The following is a 17,455-nucleotide window of genomic DNA, read 5'->3' on the forward strand; positions in this document are numbered from 1 at the left end:
AGGAAAAGAACAGCAGCCTTCCTCTTCCAGTCTTGTCAATAGAGAACAAAGTTCCTACCAGCGGAATTCCCAGTTGAGCCTCTGTGCCCTGCTGTGCACTGACCACCTCCAGGGGCGCCCTGGGCATCGCCATCCAGGCGAATCGTGCCACGCGGTGTCTCCTGCAAGGACCTGTGACGCAGTTCACAGACCCCTGCACTGCACAGGGCACAGGCTGTGCGGCCACGTGCTGGGGTCCTCGCTGGCACCCTCTGTGTGGCCTTCTCCGATAAGGTTCTGTCCCTTTGCTCTGGGGAGAGTTGCTTCAGCGCCCAACGCTGCACTCTCCAGGAGATCCCCCGTCAAACATGCGCTCGTCCAGCTGCCGTGAGCTGTCGTCTGTCAGGCCAAGTGTCCTGGTTTCAGGTTTGGGAAATAGGTCATTGCCACTATCTTCTAAGGGCTGAGTTTTGCCTGGATTTTGCCATTTCATTTTTATTGAGGAAAACAAATGCAATCTGTGGTTTTCTAGAGAATCAAACCTTCAAGATGTAAGTGTTTTTTAAGGGATTTTTTTTCATCAAAGTATAGGTCTATAAGTGAATGAAAGAAAAAATTATTTTAGGGCATATAGGATGCAGCTCCCAAATTTCTACACATACAGACTCACCAGTTAGGACGGGCCCCCGCTCTACAGGAGTAAAGGAGAAACAGCACGCGGTCACCCTGCCTGCAGGAGACACGCCTCGGTTTTGAATGAGTGGAAGAACCAACCTTACCTCTCCCACTAAGGAAAGTGGTGAAACCATTCAGAGACATCTTTATACCATATTTCCCATAGTTTCTAGGATGAAATCCAAAGGGCCTTTAAGCTAGAAGAAGCCTTTTAGTTCATTCACTTAGACATTCATTCAATTCCTTCTTACTCTTTGCTGAACACCGCGATCATGCAGTCCAGCCCCTTCCTGAGGAAAGTGAGGTCAGAGAGTTGGTCAGAGGCAGGGCTGGACGCAAAGCCACACGTTCCTTCGCCCACAGTGCTGCTAAACTTTCCCATGTAGTTACATCAGGCGGAGCGGGAGATGAAATAGGAGAGCGTCTGGGTACTGCATGCGACCTGCTGGTGATTCATGTAATAAAGACGAAATGGTTTGCCAGCCATTTCTTTATTATTCTAAATGTCACCACTTAGAGAGGGTTCAGCATTAGGGCTAATAATTTTAGAATTAATTTGGGAATTTTGCAAATAAATCTTTTTCCCACTTATTCATACTCTTTATGATTTAAATACTTCATCATGTCTTTTCTCAAATGTTGCCTTTACAGATTAAAATCCTATAAATCACATTGACCCCTAAGGAACACGACCTTAACCCTGCTCTTTGAGAATTATTCCAGACAGTTTCCTATCCGTGACAAAGTGAATATCCATCTCACGGTGGCCACCTTCTTAAAGGACTTGTTTTGGGGGGAACTTAAGGCATGAGTTTATGTAGTTCACAACAGTGTGAAATTCCTTTCCTGAGGTGTCTCTACGCTTCCTTTACACAATTCAATCTCCCAGCTTGCTGAGTATTGCTGGACTTGGTGACAGCTGAGGAGGCAGCACATGTGAGCAGAGGGGAACAGCTGCTCTTGCCAGCTGCCGCCCTCTCCACATGGACAGAAGTACTGCCCAGGGAGCCTCTGCAGGCTGGGAGACTGAGACCCATCTGAGGTTGCTGCAAGGAGACCCTTTCTGACATCTTTGCTTGGTAAATTCATCTATATGCATCTGGACCAAGGAGTATGGAGCTTTTAGCTGAGTGACCAACAGCAAGGATTCCAAAGCCAAACTCCCTGGCTTCAAATCCTGGCTCTGCCACCCAGCATTCCAGCTTCATGACATTGGGCAAGTTACTTAACCTTACTGCCTTCAGCTTGCTCACTTATAAATGGGGATGCTCATTTCTTCACAGGACTTTTGAGGATTAAATGAACTAAGTGTTATTATTAATAATTCCAGCAACAAATATCAGTGAAGCTCCTATTCCATTCCAGTTACCATGAACAAGATAGGAATGGCTCCTCCCTTCCCAGACTTTGGAGTATTTTTTCACACTGGGAGCCCTGACCCATTTAAGGGTTGTGAAGTCAATGGCAAAGTGTGATCAGATTTTATTCAAATAAATTAGGATGGAATTTTACGAAATAAGAGTTTTATGAAACTTTAAAATATTTTTATATGTATCTGTGGCCTAGGTCTTGATATAAAATGAATTTCTTGAGTCTAGTAGAGAAGATAAGCGATTCAACAGCAACCTCGTATGGTGTGTGTAATAAATGCAGTGAGTGTCATGGGAGCCGGAGAAAGTCACCAGATCCACTTCGGACAGGCAGAGGGAATCTGGGAAGCCTTCCAGGAGGAAGTGACATTTAACCTGAGACTTACAGGATGAGTAGAAGTTCCTTTAAGGGCAATGAGGAGCCCTGGGAGTTCTAATGAAGTCAGGAGAGACTTGCTCAGATTTGCACTTAGATGCCCTGGTTGCATTTGGAGAGTGGCAGAGAGAGCAGGAGACTTACTCAGATTTGCACTTAGACGCCAGTTGCATGTGGAGAGTGGCAGAGAGAGCAGGAGACTTCCTCAGATTTGCACTTAGACGCCCTGGTTGCATGTGGAGAATGGCAGAGAGAGCAGGAGACTGTTGAGCAGCCTCAGGATGCGGCAGTCCAGACTGGGTGGGAACAGTGGACATTCAAGAGGGACAGGACTTGTGATGGACGGAGGAAGGTGTTGGCCTGGGATGACAGCCACTCGCCTCACATCTCTGATGTCTAATTTACAAAGGTTGCAGGGCACAAATCTAAGTCTGTCGGGCCCAAGCCTCTAAGTTGGAGACACCGTCCTGTAAACAGGAAGACAGGAGCTTTCCATCACTTTGCAGATCATCTCTCTCTCCTGCTGGATGTGTCTGTAGACTGTCGCCGGCCTAGGAGTTGGCAGAGCTTTCTGTTCCAGAGTGGGATGGTTCTTGGCAGGAGATGGAAAGCTGGAGACAGAATGGAAACTGGGCTAGCCAGGCACCTTGTGTGAAGAGAAAAGACAAAGGCAACCTGGTACTTTCCCATCTGATCCAGAATATCTGGTCACAAAATAATTTACAAGGACAGATAATTCAAAGATGTTTCCATTTGGCTTTGAAATGCCCTGCATTTTTGGCAGTGGATTTGCCTTGCCACATGTTTTTCTAAGGCCTTATTTTGCATTCCCTGAACACAGACCATCTGGGCAGCAGGGGATGAGCCGGGCCCAGGAGGGAGTCGCGTTGGGAGGCTGAGGAAGGAGGTCCTAACGTTTAAATACTGCCCAGAGACCGCCATTCCCCGTGCCCAGCGCAGCTGCTCGCCGGTCTGCCTGCGTCCTGCAGAGCAGGGGGCCTTCTGGGCCCTAGGCCATGTCCCATGGTGACTTGGAAAGCAGCTCTCTAGCTCCCAGCACACAGTGCTTCCTACCCACATCTCTGATGGTTCACAGGCCACCTCCACCCCAGAGGGGCAGCTAGCTGACCCAGGGCTTCTCAGCAACCTCGAAATCAAACCATACTTGGAACACAAGGCAGGCTGCTTACAGATGTTCCTGTAAACGACATTTTAGGTTATAATCAGCACTGTTTTACAGAAGAGCTGTAAACAGGCCTGCTCAGGCCCCTGTTCCTGCCATTCGTAAGATGCCGCTTCAGAGGAGGCACAAGATTAGCTTCTCTTCCCTGGCTCGGGCCACCGAGGAGAGAGAGAGTTGTACTTGCCTGAAATCACTTAAACAAAGGGTCTTTGCGCCAAGCCCTGATTGGGACCTAGAAGAAATGTCAGCCTGGTGGCCACTCCCTACTCAAGAATTCCAAGCATTCCAAGGGTGCCAGGCCAGAGTGGCGGCGGTCCAGGCTGGGATCCACTGGGAATAATTGGTAGCAGGTCCTGATCTACAAGTTCAGAAAAACTGGTTTTCCCCAATCTGTTGTAAAATTAAATGTTTTTCTTTTTTTTAATTTTCCAGCTTTGTTGAGTTATAACTGACATATAAAATTGTAAGATACTTAAAGTGTACAACGTGATGATGTGATACACATATACATTGTGAAAGGAGTCCCCCGTGAGTTAGCACATCCATCACCTCACAGATTGGTCTTTTGTGTGCGTGCGAGAACATTTAAGTTTTAAATGCTGTTGTTCGTAATCACCAGAGAAGAGGGCATTTCCTAGTTTCCCAGTTCTGACAGGTCAGCACGGTTTGCTCACAGGAAATTCTTTATCCTTAAAAGGTGATCTGTGGGACCAAGTGGGTGGGGAGTGGTTAGGTTCCTGTGCTCTGCTTTGGTGGCCCCTTCGCATGTGGGGGTGCCCACCTACACACCGCTCATCAAGCCAGGCTCTGGTGGCATCCCACATACAAAACAGAAGAGTGGCACGAATGTTAGCTCAGGGACAAGCTTCCTCAATAAAAAAAAAGAAACAAGAGAAAGATTGGCAACAGCTATTAGCTCAAGGCCAATCTTCCTCACCAAAAAACAAACATAAAAACGGTGCTCTGTGACCCATCTACACCTTATGTGTTGGTTTCTTTTATTTCATGGAACCTTGTTCCTAATACGATGAGCTGCCAAACTCAGGCAGCCAGTGTGTTTTGAAAAACCCAGCATAGGTTTCTTTGACTCAGTTTCCTGAAAAATTTAACGGAAGCAAAGCCAGCGAATGTGCCAGGACCATGGCACCCGATATCCACCTCTTCCCTTCTTTTAACGCCTCCTGGATTAGAGCTGGCCAAAGGGGACTGTGGAGCCTTGTCCAAACGTTTAGAACAGATTCTCCACCACCAGGCCAGGTATCAGTCCCACCGCACGCTGACCCTCCATTCCCCACGACTCTTGGAGGTCGTCCTCGGCGAGCAGCCAGGAGGGGAGAAACGTGAGCTCCAGCAACAGGTTCCACCCCCTGCCTGAACTTGGAGGGGACCCGGCCAGGCGACCGGAGCCGGGGGTGGGGCGGCGGCAGCGGCGACGGTGCACGACCCTGGAGCGCGCGTCACGCAGGCCCCCACGTGGGCTTGTGTCTGTGCGCGGGGGGGCTCCTCCCCGGTCACTCGGGGACTTCTGCGGGCGTTAGGGGGCGCCGAGCCGCGCTGGCGGTGCGGGGAGGCGCGGCGGGGACGAACCCGCGGAGAGGGCTTGGGGCGCGCCCAGGAAATGCGAGCGTCGCGGGGAAGCCACCCCCTGCCCGGGGCGCCGCCCCTGCCGCCGGGCCGGCTCTGCGCGCGGGCGGCCGCGCCCCCTCCGTCAGGCCTCCGCCGAGACCCCCCCCCGCCCGCAGCCGCGGGGCCGGGGCGAGCGGACGGCGCCGCGCCCGGCAGCCTCTGGGCATGCTCGGTGGCGGGACCAGCTCCGCCGGGCGGGCGCGCCCTCCTCCCCCGGGCCGGCGGGGCACCCGCCCGGCGGAGCCGAGAGCCTTCCGGCGGGCGGCGGAGGGGCGGGCGGGGGCGCAGCGAGCCCTGCGAGCCGCGGCGGGGCCTCAGGAAGTCAGGCTCGGCGCGCCCGCGAGCCGGCTCCCGCCGCCGGGGGCGGGCGGGCGGGCGGGGGGTGGTCTCGGCGCCGCGAGCGAGGGGCGAAATTAGTAGCCGCCCACCCTCCCGTCGGTCCCCGCCCCCAGAGAATTAGAATTCTCCGGGAAAGTGTCTGGTTCCCGGAGAATCCTTGGGGCGGGGTGCAGGGGCGCGCCCGGCTCAAAATGGTTAAAACAAAGTCCACGCGCGCCCCGGGGCCCCGCGTCTGGAAAGTGTGCGCGCTGGTGGCTGGCCCCCCCCTTGCTAATTTGAGGGTTAGTTCCCGGGGGGCAGTCTGGTGTGGTAGGGGAGGGCGGCGGGCTAAGGGCAGCCCAGGCTGGTGCCGGCTCCGCTCCCAGGCCTCCTAGGGGCGCATCCCGGGCCAGGCGGGCGCGGGGCCCCGGCCGGGGCGTTCGCGGGGGGCGGGCGCCGGACAGGTCTGCCCGGCGGCTCACTCTCTTTGCCTCCTCCCCCAGGATTACCGAGAGGATGGGATGGATCTAGGCAGTGACGCCGGCAGCAGCAGCAGCAGCAGCAGCAGCAGCAGTAGCCGCGCCAGTTCGCAGTCCAACTCCACCAAAGTGACCCCTTGCTCCGAGTGCAAATCCTCGTCGTCGCCGGGGGGCAGCCTGGACTTGGTGTCTGCCCTTGAGGACTATGAGGAGCCCTTCCCGGTCTACCAGAAGAAGGTGATTGATGAGTGGGCGCCGGAGGAGGACGAAGAGGAGGAGGAGGACGACGACGACGACCCTGACCGGCGAGGGTACCGGGATGACCGCTGTCCGGCCCGGGAGCCGGGGGACGTGAGCGCCAGGACCTGCAGCGGTGGCGGCGGCGGCGGGGGCAGGAGCGCCACCGCCGCCATGCCACCCCCGGTGCCCAACGGCAACCTCCACCCGCACGACCCCCAGGACCTCAGGCACAATGGCAACGTGGTGGTGGCCGGCCGGCCGAGCAGTTCCCGGGGCCCCCGCCGGGCGACCCAGAAGCCCCAGCCGGCAGGGGGCCGGCGCGGCGGCCCAGGCCCGGCAGCGGGGGGCCTCTGCCTCCAGCCCACGGACGGCGGGACGTGCGTCCCAGAGGAGCCCCCGGTGCCTCCTATGGACTGGGAGGCGCTAGAGAAGCATCTGGCTGGACTGCAGTTCCGGGAGCAGGAGGTGCGGAACCAGGGCCAGGCAAGGACCAACTCCACCTCCGTAAGTTGGCCGGGGTGCGTGCCCACGCGCGCACACACACGTACACACCCCGCGCGCAGCCCACACGCGCCCTCCCCGCGCGCCCGCCTGCGACCCCCTTCATCCTCCCCCAGGGGCCGGGCCGGGCCGGAGAGCCTGTCTGTCTCCTGCTCCCCTGGCGTATGGTTGCTCAGTCTGGGAGCTGTCTGGGTTTGCAGGATGGGCGGGGGGGCCGCCAGAAGGCAGTGGAAAGTCGGGTGAGTGGAACCGGCGTCTCATTTTAATGGAATTACTGATGGAGGCGAGGTTGTGAGTCACTTGCCTGAAAATAAATCCGAGATTTTGGCACCGAAGGCAGTGCCTGCGGGTGATATTTCAAGTCGTCATGGTTGTGGCTTTGTCAGCCGTGGTGGGTCTCCCTTCGTTGCCACTGATGTCTCGCCCGTATATAGGCTGTCCCTGTGCACAGGCAGCGCTCGCCCGCCCACACCTCCGGTTTGGCAGCAGGGTTTGCTCCATCTCGCTTTTACGCGGATGCTGCTTAATTTGAGTGGGTTGACCGCCCTCCCCTAAGACTTTCTTCCTTTCTGAAAGGCGACCTGTTGTTGCCCCGGGGGAACGGGGTGAATTGACCTGCTGGGGTGGGGGAGGGGTTCTCGCCTCTGTCGCCTGACTCACTCCCTCTGTGGCGAGTCCCTCCTTGTTTTGATGAGGAGCCACTTCAGTTCCTTACCGGAGGCTACTGCCTCATCTCGGGAAGTCCGGAGGGAGGGTGCTGGGGCGGAAAAGAGAGGGAAGGAAGGAGGCCGCGTCTGTGACGAGCAGCTCTGGCAGGCTCTCGCTTGTCTCACCATCTCTTTTGCTCCTGTGAGGAGAGCAGATAAAGAATTAAAGGCATCAAGAAGGGAGCTCGCCTGTTTATCACTGTTTTGAGATGAAGCAACAGTTGTAATCTGAAATCATTAATGATGTCCGTAAATGGGGCTGAAGGGCACAGTCTGGACCAGCTGCTCTCTGTCCATGTGGCCGTGTGTGAAATGCTTGCTTGGAGGGGTAATTTTTCGGCTCCAGGGCCCGGTGGCTACTGGAAATTGGGTGCATGCACTTCTGACTTCTGGGGCCAGGACGGTAGGTGCATTTCACAGAGAAGTTGGCACCGTTTCTGTCACAGTGAGCCCTTGGCTGACAGAGCCCACTGGTTAGTGCCCCTTGAGAAACTACCTATTAAATTAACACACTCGTGTTAATCTCAGCTGTTTACCGTGGCCGCTAGCAGACACGGCCTCTTTCCATTGCAGCCAACACTGTCTCTGGTACCTTGCAGTAGACAACATCCTTTTCCCACTGAGTACTTGAGAAAAATAGCAGATTGAGTTCCCTGCTTAAACAATGACTTGAAGATAAACGAGTTTCGTTTACTATTGTATGGCATTTATACATCCTAGGAAAATGTAATAATTGGATATACTAGCAAAGTTAGGGTCTGACGGTGACAACGAGCTCCATTATGGAGAAGTTCCTAACAGTGCTGTTGAGCGCCCGTCTGCTCTGTGTGAGCTGCTGCGAGGTGCGCTGCACGAGTTGCAGTTGTACATCTGCCACGTGGGACTGGAGTTCCAGTGAGGGAGGAGGGGGCAGGCTGACACCCTGTAGGAACCTGAAATCTGGCAGCCCCCCAGCACACACCCCCTTCTCTTCTTGCTATGGTGAAGACTTTGTGACCCTGTCCTTCCTGGGCCATCTTTGAAACCAAAGGTGTCTCCTCGTCTTGTGAACCGTATGCATTGGCTTCCTTTCCCCGCCCAGCCCCCCTGAAGGTGTCTCCTCTGGGCATCTCCTCCATCAGCCACACAGAGGAATTGGGTCCCACTGCTTCAAGGCAGGAATGTGGACAGAAAAAAGGGAGAGAGGAAGGTGGCCTTTGAGACTGTTTCATATTGAAGTTTTCCATGTTTTGGTTCCTCTTTGAACAGAACTCGTAGCCAATGTTGGTTTAGAATACTGTTTTTCAAACTATAAGTTACCCATGAAATCACATTGGCGTTAAAAAAAATTGAATGTACTACAGTGCCTTGCAGATAGTTGCAATAAACTTGGCTTTCTAAAACTTGTGTTTCGTTTTTATGTATGCACTAGGTCACAATGTAAGATTTCTTTGTCACTGTGAGTGACTGTCATAAAAGTTTGGAAAACACTGCATTACATCCTGCTCACTCCTGCCTGGAATATGTGGGAGAATTTATAACCGTGAGGACAGAATAACAAAGGAGTTGTGTAGAAGAGAAAGGCTGTCTTGAAGGAGTAGTTCAGATCAAATATTTTTGCTACTCTTTAAAAAGTTATGTGTAAGTACATTTAAATGGAATTAATGCATATTACTGGGGGGGCGGGTCTAAAATGAAAAAGAGGGTCTGGGAAGAGAACCAAATCTTATTCCTACTTCAAGGCTTTGTCCATGCTGTTACCATGCTTGGAATGAAGGGGCTGGCTCCTCGTCATTCCACTCTCCTCAACTCTCGCCTCCTCAGAGAGGCCATCCCTGACACACTCCTTAGAGTGAAGTCAGCGCTCCACCCCTGCCCAGGCCCTCCGTGTGTATTTTCAGTGCTTGTCACTGCCTGACAGTGTCTTGTTGGGTCCTCCTCCACTTTCAGTTTCTCTGGAATCTAATTGGACTGTGGAAGGCTTGCTGTCTTAGAGCCTGCGACAGTGCCTGGCAGGTAGTGGGGTCTCAGATAACCAGTGAATGGTTTCTAAGGCCCACACACCTAGACCTAAGCCACCTCTCTCATTTTACAGTTGAGGAAACTGAGGCCCAGAGAGGTGAAGTGATTTGCCTAAGGTGCCAGCAAGAAACCTACAAAAGGGGTTTTGTCCTTTCTTCTGACACCAGACTAGGTTTTTTCCTCCTTTTAATGCTTAAGATAACTTGAAATAAAAGGAAAGGAAAGAGCTCCCACGTCCCTGAAATAGCATAAAGGGCCTCCCGATGGCTGGTGCTCTCTTATACTTCCTTAGCATGAAGGACAGAAGTCACCTGGGAAATGATCCAGATCCCCGTGCTGACAAGCCTCTTCCCACAGACAGGGTTTGGTTTGGTTCGAATGGAATAACGTTGAGTTCTGCTGAGTAAAACTGTGGCAGACTTCAGGCTTCCCGGCTCCCTGTCCAGTGCGCCTCTCTTCTCCTGCAGCGATGCACTCAGGGAAGGACTGAGGGCTCAGAATGGGTTGACCGTCAGCCGTCCATAACCAGGGAAGATTTAGAGGCAAATTTAAAAACACACAACATTAGGATGGGATTGAAAACCTAGGGCTGACCTTTTCTTTATGAAAGGTTTAAGCAGCCCATCTGTCCGTTCGTGCCAGTGGAGGGCATGAGTTTGGATGCTGCTAGGAACCGCCATTGCTGCAGGGCCTGGAGGACTGAGGAGTCCTGAAGGTCACTCTGGTAACCTGACTTCCTGCCGTCTTCTCAGAGCTGCTGCCCTGTGGCAACCTGCATCCCAGCCCAACTTGCACCTTGATGTGGAGCCTTGGTGCAGGTTCCTCTGTCCCACTGCCTTATCACCAGTGGCTCAGTGTGCCTGCCACCAACGTCTGACATCTGTGGCGATGGGGAGAGGTTCAACCCAACAGCCAGATCTGCTCCCAGAAGTGCCCCCTCCAGGTGGCCGGCCCCCCACTGGTCTGGTATACAGGTGTTCCTCGCAGTTCCGTCCTGGTCGCCTCCCGTGTGGGAGCGCTCCAGGATCACACACAGTTAAGGAGGAAAGGCCAGTCTTGGGCATTGGTGCCTTTGATGTCAGAGTTAGAGCCAGTGTGGCTACATGGTCTGCAGCCCAGGACACAGAGGGGAGCGTGCTCTGTGTGGTATGCAGTTATCGCTCATTCCTGTGAGTTAGAGAACACTACGTGACACTGAAAATCTTTTTTTTTTTAACCATAACCAGAAATTACCAGGGCTGGATGGATTCTGTGCTTGAGCCTTTGACCTTGAAATGTTTAGTGCCGTCATTGCCTGCTTTTCTAGTTTATGCTGATTTTTAACAACGGCAAGGGCTGCTCTACCTATTAGTATGTACTCAAGACCTGAAAGAAGTATGGTTGGGTTTAAAAAAATTAGATTGCAGGTAAACCACAAGTTCTGAGGCTGTGTGTGCATGTAAGTTACCATCAGATGGTTCATCCTCTGGTGGAACAGTCTTTTGAAAACGTTGTAGTTTGATTAAACGAGATCTTTGCCTAGCAATTGGTTTGCACATCGTGCTCCTTTAAAGCATCCTAAGGAAAATCTTCAGGGTGCATATCTGGAAAACAGATGCAGATATCCTCATCAGACATTCGTTGGGCTCTTTGAACATCTCACCCTCATTATCATGGTACCTTCCTCCCTCCCTCTCTGCTCCGCCCACACTTTCAGTTCCAGATCCTTGCCTGGCGGGTCACTCTCACTCGGGAAGACCCAGTGGGAGCCCTTTGCTCAGTAGCAGGTCCAGATGCTATGTCCACGAAACCGCCCAGCACCTGCTTCTCCAGGCCCGCCCTGATTCAGGGCCTACCTCCTAGGGAAGCTGTACCCGCTCGTCTCGGCCCCGCACAGCCTCCCTTCTGAACTTCCTACTCCACTGTGTGCCGCTTCCTCGTGCTTAGTTTTAAAGGCTTTCAAGTTCTGAGTGTCTTCATGTTCCTTATCACATTTGATCTTCATGATGCCTGACAATTGGACAAGGCAGTTATTATTCTCAGTTTAGAGATGAGAAGACTGAGGCCCAGCAAGGGTCGGGGACCTGCCTGATGTCTCCCCTGGCAGAACTCAGACCAGACCTGTCAGGTTCTGACTCTTGCTGCAGCCTCTCTCAGTGACATTGTCTTGTATTCTCAATTATCTTTTCCTGGGTATGTCTGTTTTCTACCCAGGCATTTTAAATGCCTCCGCCCCTCTCAAACACATACATAATATAGGCTCAGGCACTGCCTGAGAAATAGGTATTTGATGAGTGCTTGTTATCTGGTTGGTGACATTGTTTTGTCCCACTCTTGCTGTTAAGTTTTTAAATTTACCCAAAGCTGCTACACTGTGAACTTTCTTGTTAGTGCTGACAATAGTAATTCCAGGTCCTTTCTTAAAGGCTTATCTGTGACATTACATTTGCATTTTAAAATAGAAGTATTTTACTCCCGGACCTCTGCACCTAAAGACATGGACGGTTTTGTTTTCCTACTTTTGAAATTCCGTCCTAAGTATTTTAACAAGAAGCCTTTTCAAATGCTTCTCTTTAGCTGCTTTCTGCTCCTTGAGCTGTTCGGACAGATGACACTTTATACTGTGAGTGACTGAGAGGTTATTTTGCACACAACTTCTGTAGAAATTCAAGTGTCAATTATGAAATTGAGGATTTTTAATAGAAAAGTAACAGGATTTTAAAAGGTAGGAAGGATCTGAGAGGTCATCTCATCAAATCCTTACCATTTTCAAAGGAGGAGATAGGTCTGTGGAGATTAAATGTCTTCACCCAACTTTCTCAGCCCAGCCTGACCCAGCCTCAAGTCACCTGCCTCACAAGTCCCACTTTTAATGCCAAGAAAAGATTAGAAAGAAAGGTAGCCCAGACATAGTCTCCGTTAGGACATCAGGCCTCAGCAGCGCGGTGAGGACAGGAGTAGGACGTGGGCGGCAGGAGAGGGGAATGTGTTTGGGTTTTTCGTTCCCATGAAACAGGCAGAGCTGCGCCCTCACTGGTTCTTGTCGGGTCCAGGACACTTCTGGCGATCACTGTCCTCCACCCGCCAGGTCTCATCAGACCTGTGAGAACCCTCCTTGTTTCTCATGCTCTTGGTTGTGGTGGCGTTTTGGTTTTGGCTACTACTTTACTTTTGTGAATAATTTTATTTTCCTTATATATTTGTTAAAGAGTTATGTCAGGCATGTTCTATCCCCAGTCTTTTCACTTGTCTTTCTCTGTTTTTCATTCATGCGTATACTTAACCTATTTTATTCTCTCCACCTGAGCTATTTTTCAATATTTGTGTCATTCTAGGTTATTCACATTTTTCCTACCTTCATGACGTTTTCTTCATGGAGCGTGTATAATTCAAAAGGTGGTGGCGTAGGCCAGGACGTGCCCCGGCGATGGGAATGAGCTCAGCTAGGGTTGCATCAGCGCCAGGTCGATGGGGTTAAACGTACTTGGAAGATATTTTTTGGTTACGTCTACCTGCCGTGAGGTTGTATTAAAGCAAAGCTTACTGGAAGCAAAGAGTTACCAGTTTTCTTTAGTCTAGTTTTGTATATCAGATTTCCTAATAATTGCCACTTGTATCTGTGTATTTTACTGATACCCCTGCAACTCCACCCAAATATTTTCTATGTATTTGTTATTGAATCACCTTTTTTGATATATCCATCGTCAGCAATATCTTGTTCATCTTTTTATTGTTTTTCCTTCCATTTCTCAAAGTTCTCCTTAGTATTTATGGTTCATGAAAGTGATTGTGACTCTCCCTTCCCTGGATGTTAGCATGGTATACCAAGGAAAGCTTGGGTTTTCATGGATGACAAGAAGCAGTGCATTAGTCAGCAGCTGATTTCTGCAAATTCATCACATCAAGAGGACTTGTTAGGACTTGCCTGTGTCCTAACAGAGATGATTGATCCTTTAGAACTCTTCTGTGGAGAAATAAGCGTTAGTTATTCATGGAATTGTTGTTTTGTATTTTACAAAATATTACGAAAAGTTTCTGTCAAGAAAGTCTGTGGGTTGGGCTTTTCCAGGTGAGGGGCCGCTGCCCGGTGGATGGGGCTTGTTTTCGGGGTGCTTGGGGAAGGGTAGAGAACACAGCACCATCACCAGCCTCACGGCCAGGCCTCTAGGCAGCCGTTGTCTGTGAGCACCTCCGTGGGCACAGCAGCTAAGCCAGTCCTGTTCCCTCCGTAGTGCGTGCGCCTTCCTTCCTCCTCGGGGCTCCCCCTGCTGCGGTCCTCAGCCTGCCCCTGTCTCCCCCTTTACTCGCATGCAGGTTGCTTGTCTGTGTAAGAACCAATTCAAAGGCCAGAAGAAAGGGGCTCACCTAGTACTGGGCACCTGTGGCAGGGCTCCTGGCCAGGCCCCCTCATGGACCACTTGGTGGTGGAGACTGAAGACAGGCACTCTCCCTGGCCAGCTAGCTGTGGCCAGGGTCCGCTTGCTCGCGAATCGATTGTGGGCGTGCCTGGAACAAAACAGGAAAGCTACTAAACGGACGTAACGTGATTCTGCGTCCTTCTTGGTTTGCCATGTATGGAAAGAATTTTGCTGTCTAAAAAAGTTTAAAGGGAGTGAGGTAATTTCTTCATAATTCCTAAGATCTCCAGCAGTGTTGTAAATTTAGATTTGAGGTTAGAGAATTAAAAAATAAAAACAGAACCAGAGAAGCTGCTGTGTTATGAAATGCCAGAGCATTTTTAATGTCAAGTCCAGCAACATAATAGTGTTAAACGTGTTTCCCAAGTAAGAAGGGCCTGGACTTCTGGGGACCTGGCACAGTGTCTTCTTAGAAAAGAACTGAAGGCTAATCTCTGCTCCTATAAAAATAACACGTTTTCAAATAGTTTCAAAACCAACTCAGCTTTCTGGTTTTCTCCTCATGGCACCAGTAGCTAAAATTATGACACTTATGAAAATTGCAGTTTTTTTCTTTGTGCAATCTCACATAATTTTTGGTCCATTTCGATCTGGTCTGACATTTTATTATGAGCAGTGACATCTCAAGTGCTGTGTCCTTTTTCTTTCCCCTCTAGAATTGGTTCTGTAAGGAGTAAGAGAGAGGACAATGGGGATTTTGTTTTTGAACTTAAATTATGTAGCCAGCGCTGTCCTGTTAGAGTTGTTATCCAGCCCGCAATGCCTACGGTCTGACCCTGACAGCCCTTAAAGTAAGATCTCGCTGTGGAAGAACAGCTTTAGGCAGCAGTAATTTTAAAACTTTCTGAACATCTGCTCTACTGTGGTATAGTGATTTAAACCTGAGATTTATTTTTCCTGTGTTTCGTATGAAAATGCTCAACAAAGCAAATATACAATTGTTATGCTTGTCCTAACACTTGAGTGAGACCTCTACAGAAATTCGAGTGCACTGGAAGCCAAATTAGAACTCTCTTTTACTAGTAAATGGTCACAGAGCATCCTTATAACTGTGGGACATTTGTCAAAATTAAGAAATGAACACTGGCACAATATTATTATCTAAACTACAGGCTTAATTTAAATTTACATTGACTTTTAAAATTAAAAGGTTGTATTAAAACTGTTCAACAAAGGTAATAAATAATACATCTTTGTCGCTGTGGTTTGAGGAGAGAGGAGAGAATGAGGTCCCCCCATGATCTCCCTTACTTCCCACAGAATCACCCCAAGTGAACATGCATCCTGAGCAGAATCCTGCCCGCGTGTCTGCTGTGTAAAGGCACTTTGCAGACCAGGGTGCTTTCCCTCAGTCCCTCCCCTGGGGACCCTTCAGCGGCCGCTGTGGGAAAGGGGCCTGTAGGAAGGGGCAGGAGCTGGGCAGGCGGAGAGAGAAACCCACGCCCAGGCCCGGGGGGTACCGCTCCTCCAGTCAGGAGGGCGGCAGTGAGGGGCTCAGAGTGGAGACATAAATGCATCCTCGCCCCTCGTCTGCTTTCCTGTGGGCTGTGGGCGGCTGCGAGTTGTCACTGTCCTTTGGAATGCTATTTGGCTCGCCGATATGGAACGAAATCTTTCGTTTGTTTTCTTGTTAACCAGAGAGCAGCTTTTGGCCTTGGGAATTTCCTTCTTACTGGGTGGAATTGTGAAGGCTCTGTGAGTGTGTGGTATGAAAGTTCCAGAAGAAGGGAGTATGTTACAGTTGACTAAAGGGAGGTGTAAGTGACAAGGGAACAAATGCCACTCAAGATGTAAAATGAGAGCTAAGTCATGAATGCATTTGGGAGATTTCACAGGTTGGGAATGATGAGGAAAGAGGTTGAGACTCTTGCAGAAATGGAAAAGGAAAGGAATTTGGCATATCAGAATGTTCAATATTTGCTGACTGACTGATTGACCAAATTTTCCAAACTAAACTACCAGTGGCCACCAGGTGTGGTTTTGTCAGCAACAGAAGGATGTCCCCGTGCCTCAGTGAATGCTCGTAAGAGGGTTTCCTGGGTCTTCATTCTCTGCCTTTGGATGGCCTGGTTTGGTTGACAGGGTCGGTGATTTCCTCTTAAGGTTTGTTACGTTTCCCAGGATTCTTTTACTAATTACGTGTTCAATGTATTGTGGATTATGATACTACTAACTAAACATTTCTTTCAGCAAAACCCATATAATCAGATTGAAAACCGAGTGTTGTCTAGACCAAAATATTTTGGATAGCTGCTTCAATTTGTGTACTCTTGAAATTCACTGGATGCTGTGCTCGAGGACCGGACACGTGGGCATCACAGACCTCTGTATTCTTGGGTTCTTCCTCCTGTGCTGGGTGTTTATGGGTTTGTGCCCAGCACGCGTTACCCTTCCTGAGAGCCAGCTTCCTTTAGGGAATTGCCTCTTCCCTGTGGGTGTGATTTTGGTGGGAGGGTAATTGCAAGTGGCTGACTCACGTTCTGGGAACCTCAGCCCCAGGTCCTGCCCCCCCGGCTCTGTGCCGGTGGAAGAGCTCCCCTGGGACTGACTCCAGAGGGCGCGCCCCAGGGCTGCCAGGAGCGGTCGGAGGCCTTGCTGTGATGCTGCACCTGAACCCTTCCCATGAAGGACACGGTGTGGCTGCTGTTTCCTCATCCTTCCTGCCTCGCTTGGTTTCTCATGTTTCCAGTTGCTGCTTGTGTCCATCTCCTGTTGATGCTGTGAGTTTAAGCCCTGGTGTTGGTTTTATTGCTTCAAATCAGAAACCCTAACTGACAACAGCAGGCAGTCTCTTGACTTGTGACTCAAGTTCACACATGACAGTTTTAGGCCCAATATCACTAGATAGAAGTCTTTAGAGGTTTTTGAGTCTTTCACAGAATCCTTGAATATCAAAGGTGGAATGGACCCTAGAGCCCATCTGGCCCAGCCCCCTTCAGTTTACAGGTGAGGAAATAACCACACAAATCGAAGGAGATTGTCAAGGTGCCATACACCAAACGTGCCGCTGTGACATCCTTCACAGACCTCACAGCTCATCTGCCCAGGGCGTCTTGTCACACACCCTCACTCTACTCCCTGCCCCTGTGACCCCTCATACCCATTTATGGGGTCACTGTCCAGAACTAAGGGTACCAACGGTGGCCTTGGAAAGGCTCAAAGTTAACTGGACCACATAGGGTGGTGTCACTACCAAGATTCAAACACTGAGCTAAGATGTCAGCTTTTAGCTGCAGTCGCGGGTGTCACCCCAGTGCCCTCTGATGCCAGTCCAGATGTGTCCTCCTGATGCAGCTCAGACTTTGTATGAGGAAGTGGTTATGGGCCAGCTCTGGAAGCAGGCAGACGTGGCCCAGAATAGTGGTAGTAGCCTCCTTATGGTTGGGGGTAAAAACAGCTAGTGTTGTGGTATAAATGTCATGTTCTTAATCTGAGTTAAAGATTGCCTTCTAAACATTCCTTATTTTGTAGAAACCACTTTTATATAGTCTAAGTGTAGCAAGTCTCTGAGCTTTTAAAGGGTAGACTTTCTGAATTCATTTTGGAGCAAGAGCTATATTTTAAAATTGCTTACGTGAAGCTTTTCCACAAAGCACAGTCCAC

At 50.6% G+C, this 17,455-nt stretch overlaps 1 protein-coding gene across 4 annotated transcripts in view; it reads left to right on the forward strand.

Moving 5' to 3' along the window:
• Window positions 1-17,455, forward strand: part of SCHIP1 (schwannomin interacting protein 1) — a 149,304-nt gene that overhangs the window by 24,165 nt on the left and 107,684 nt on the right. For 2 of the 4 annotated variants that reach the window (XM_070509739.1, XM_070509738.1), the window contains one exon: window positions 6,031-6,750. In XM_070509739.1, the coding sequence (XP_070365840.1) occupies window positions 6,049-6,750 (702 nt within the window). In that variant the 5' untranslated portion in view covers window positions 6,031-6,048. Of the gene's footprint in view, window positions 1-5,590; window positions 5,830-6,030; window positions 6,751-17,455 lie in introns of those variants that run through there. The other 2 variants (XM_014830249.3, XM_070509748.1) reach the window with 2 other exon arrangements.

Source organism: Equus asinus, chromosome 5 (genome assembly GCF_041296235.1).
Source record: "Equus asinus isolate D_3611 breed Donkey chromosome 5, EquAss-T2T_v2, whole genome shotgun sequence".
NCBI classification, from domain to species: domain Eukaryota; kingdom Metazoa; phylum Chordata; class Mammalia; order Perissodactyla; family Equidae; genus Equus; species Equus asinus.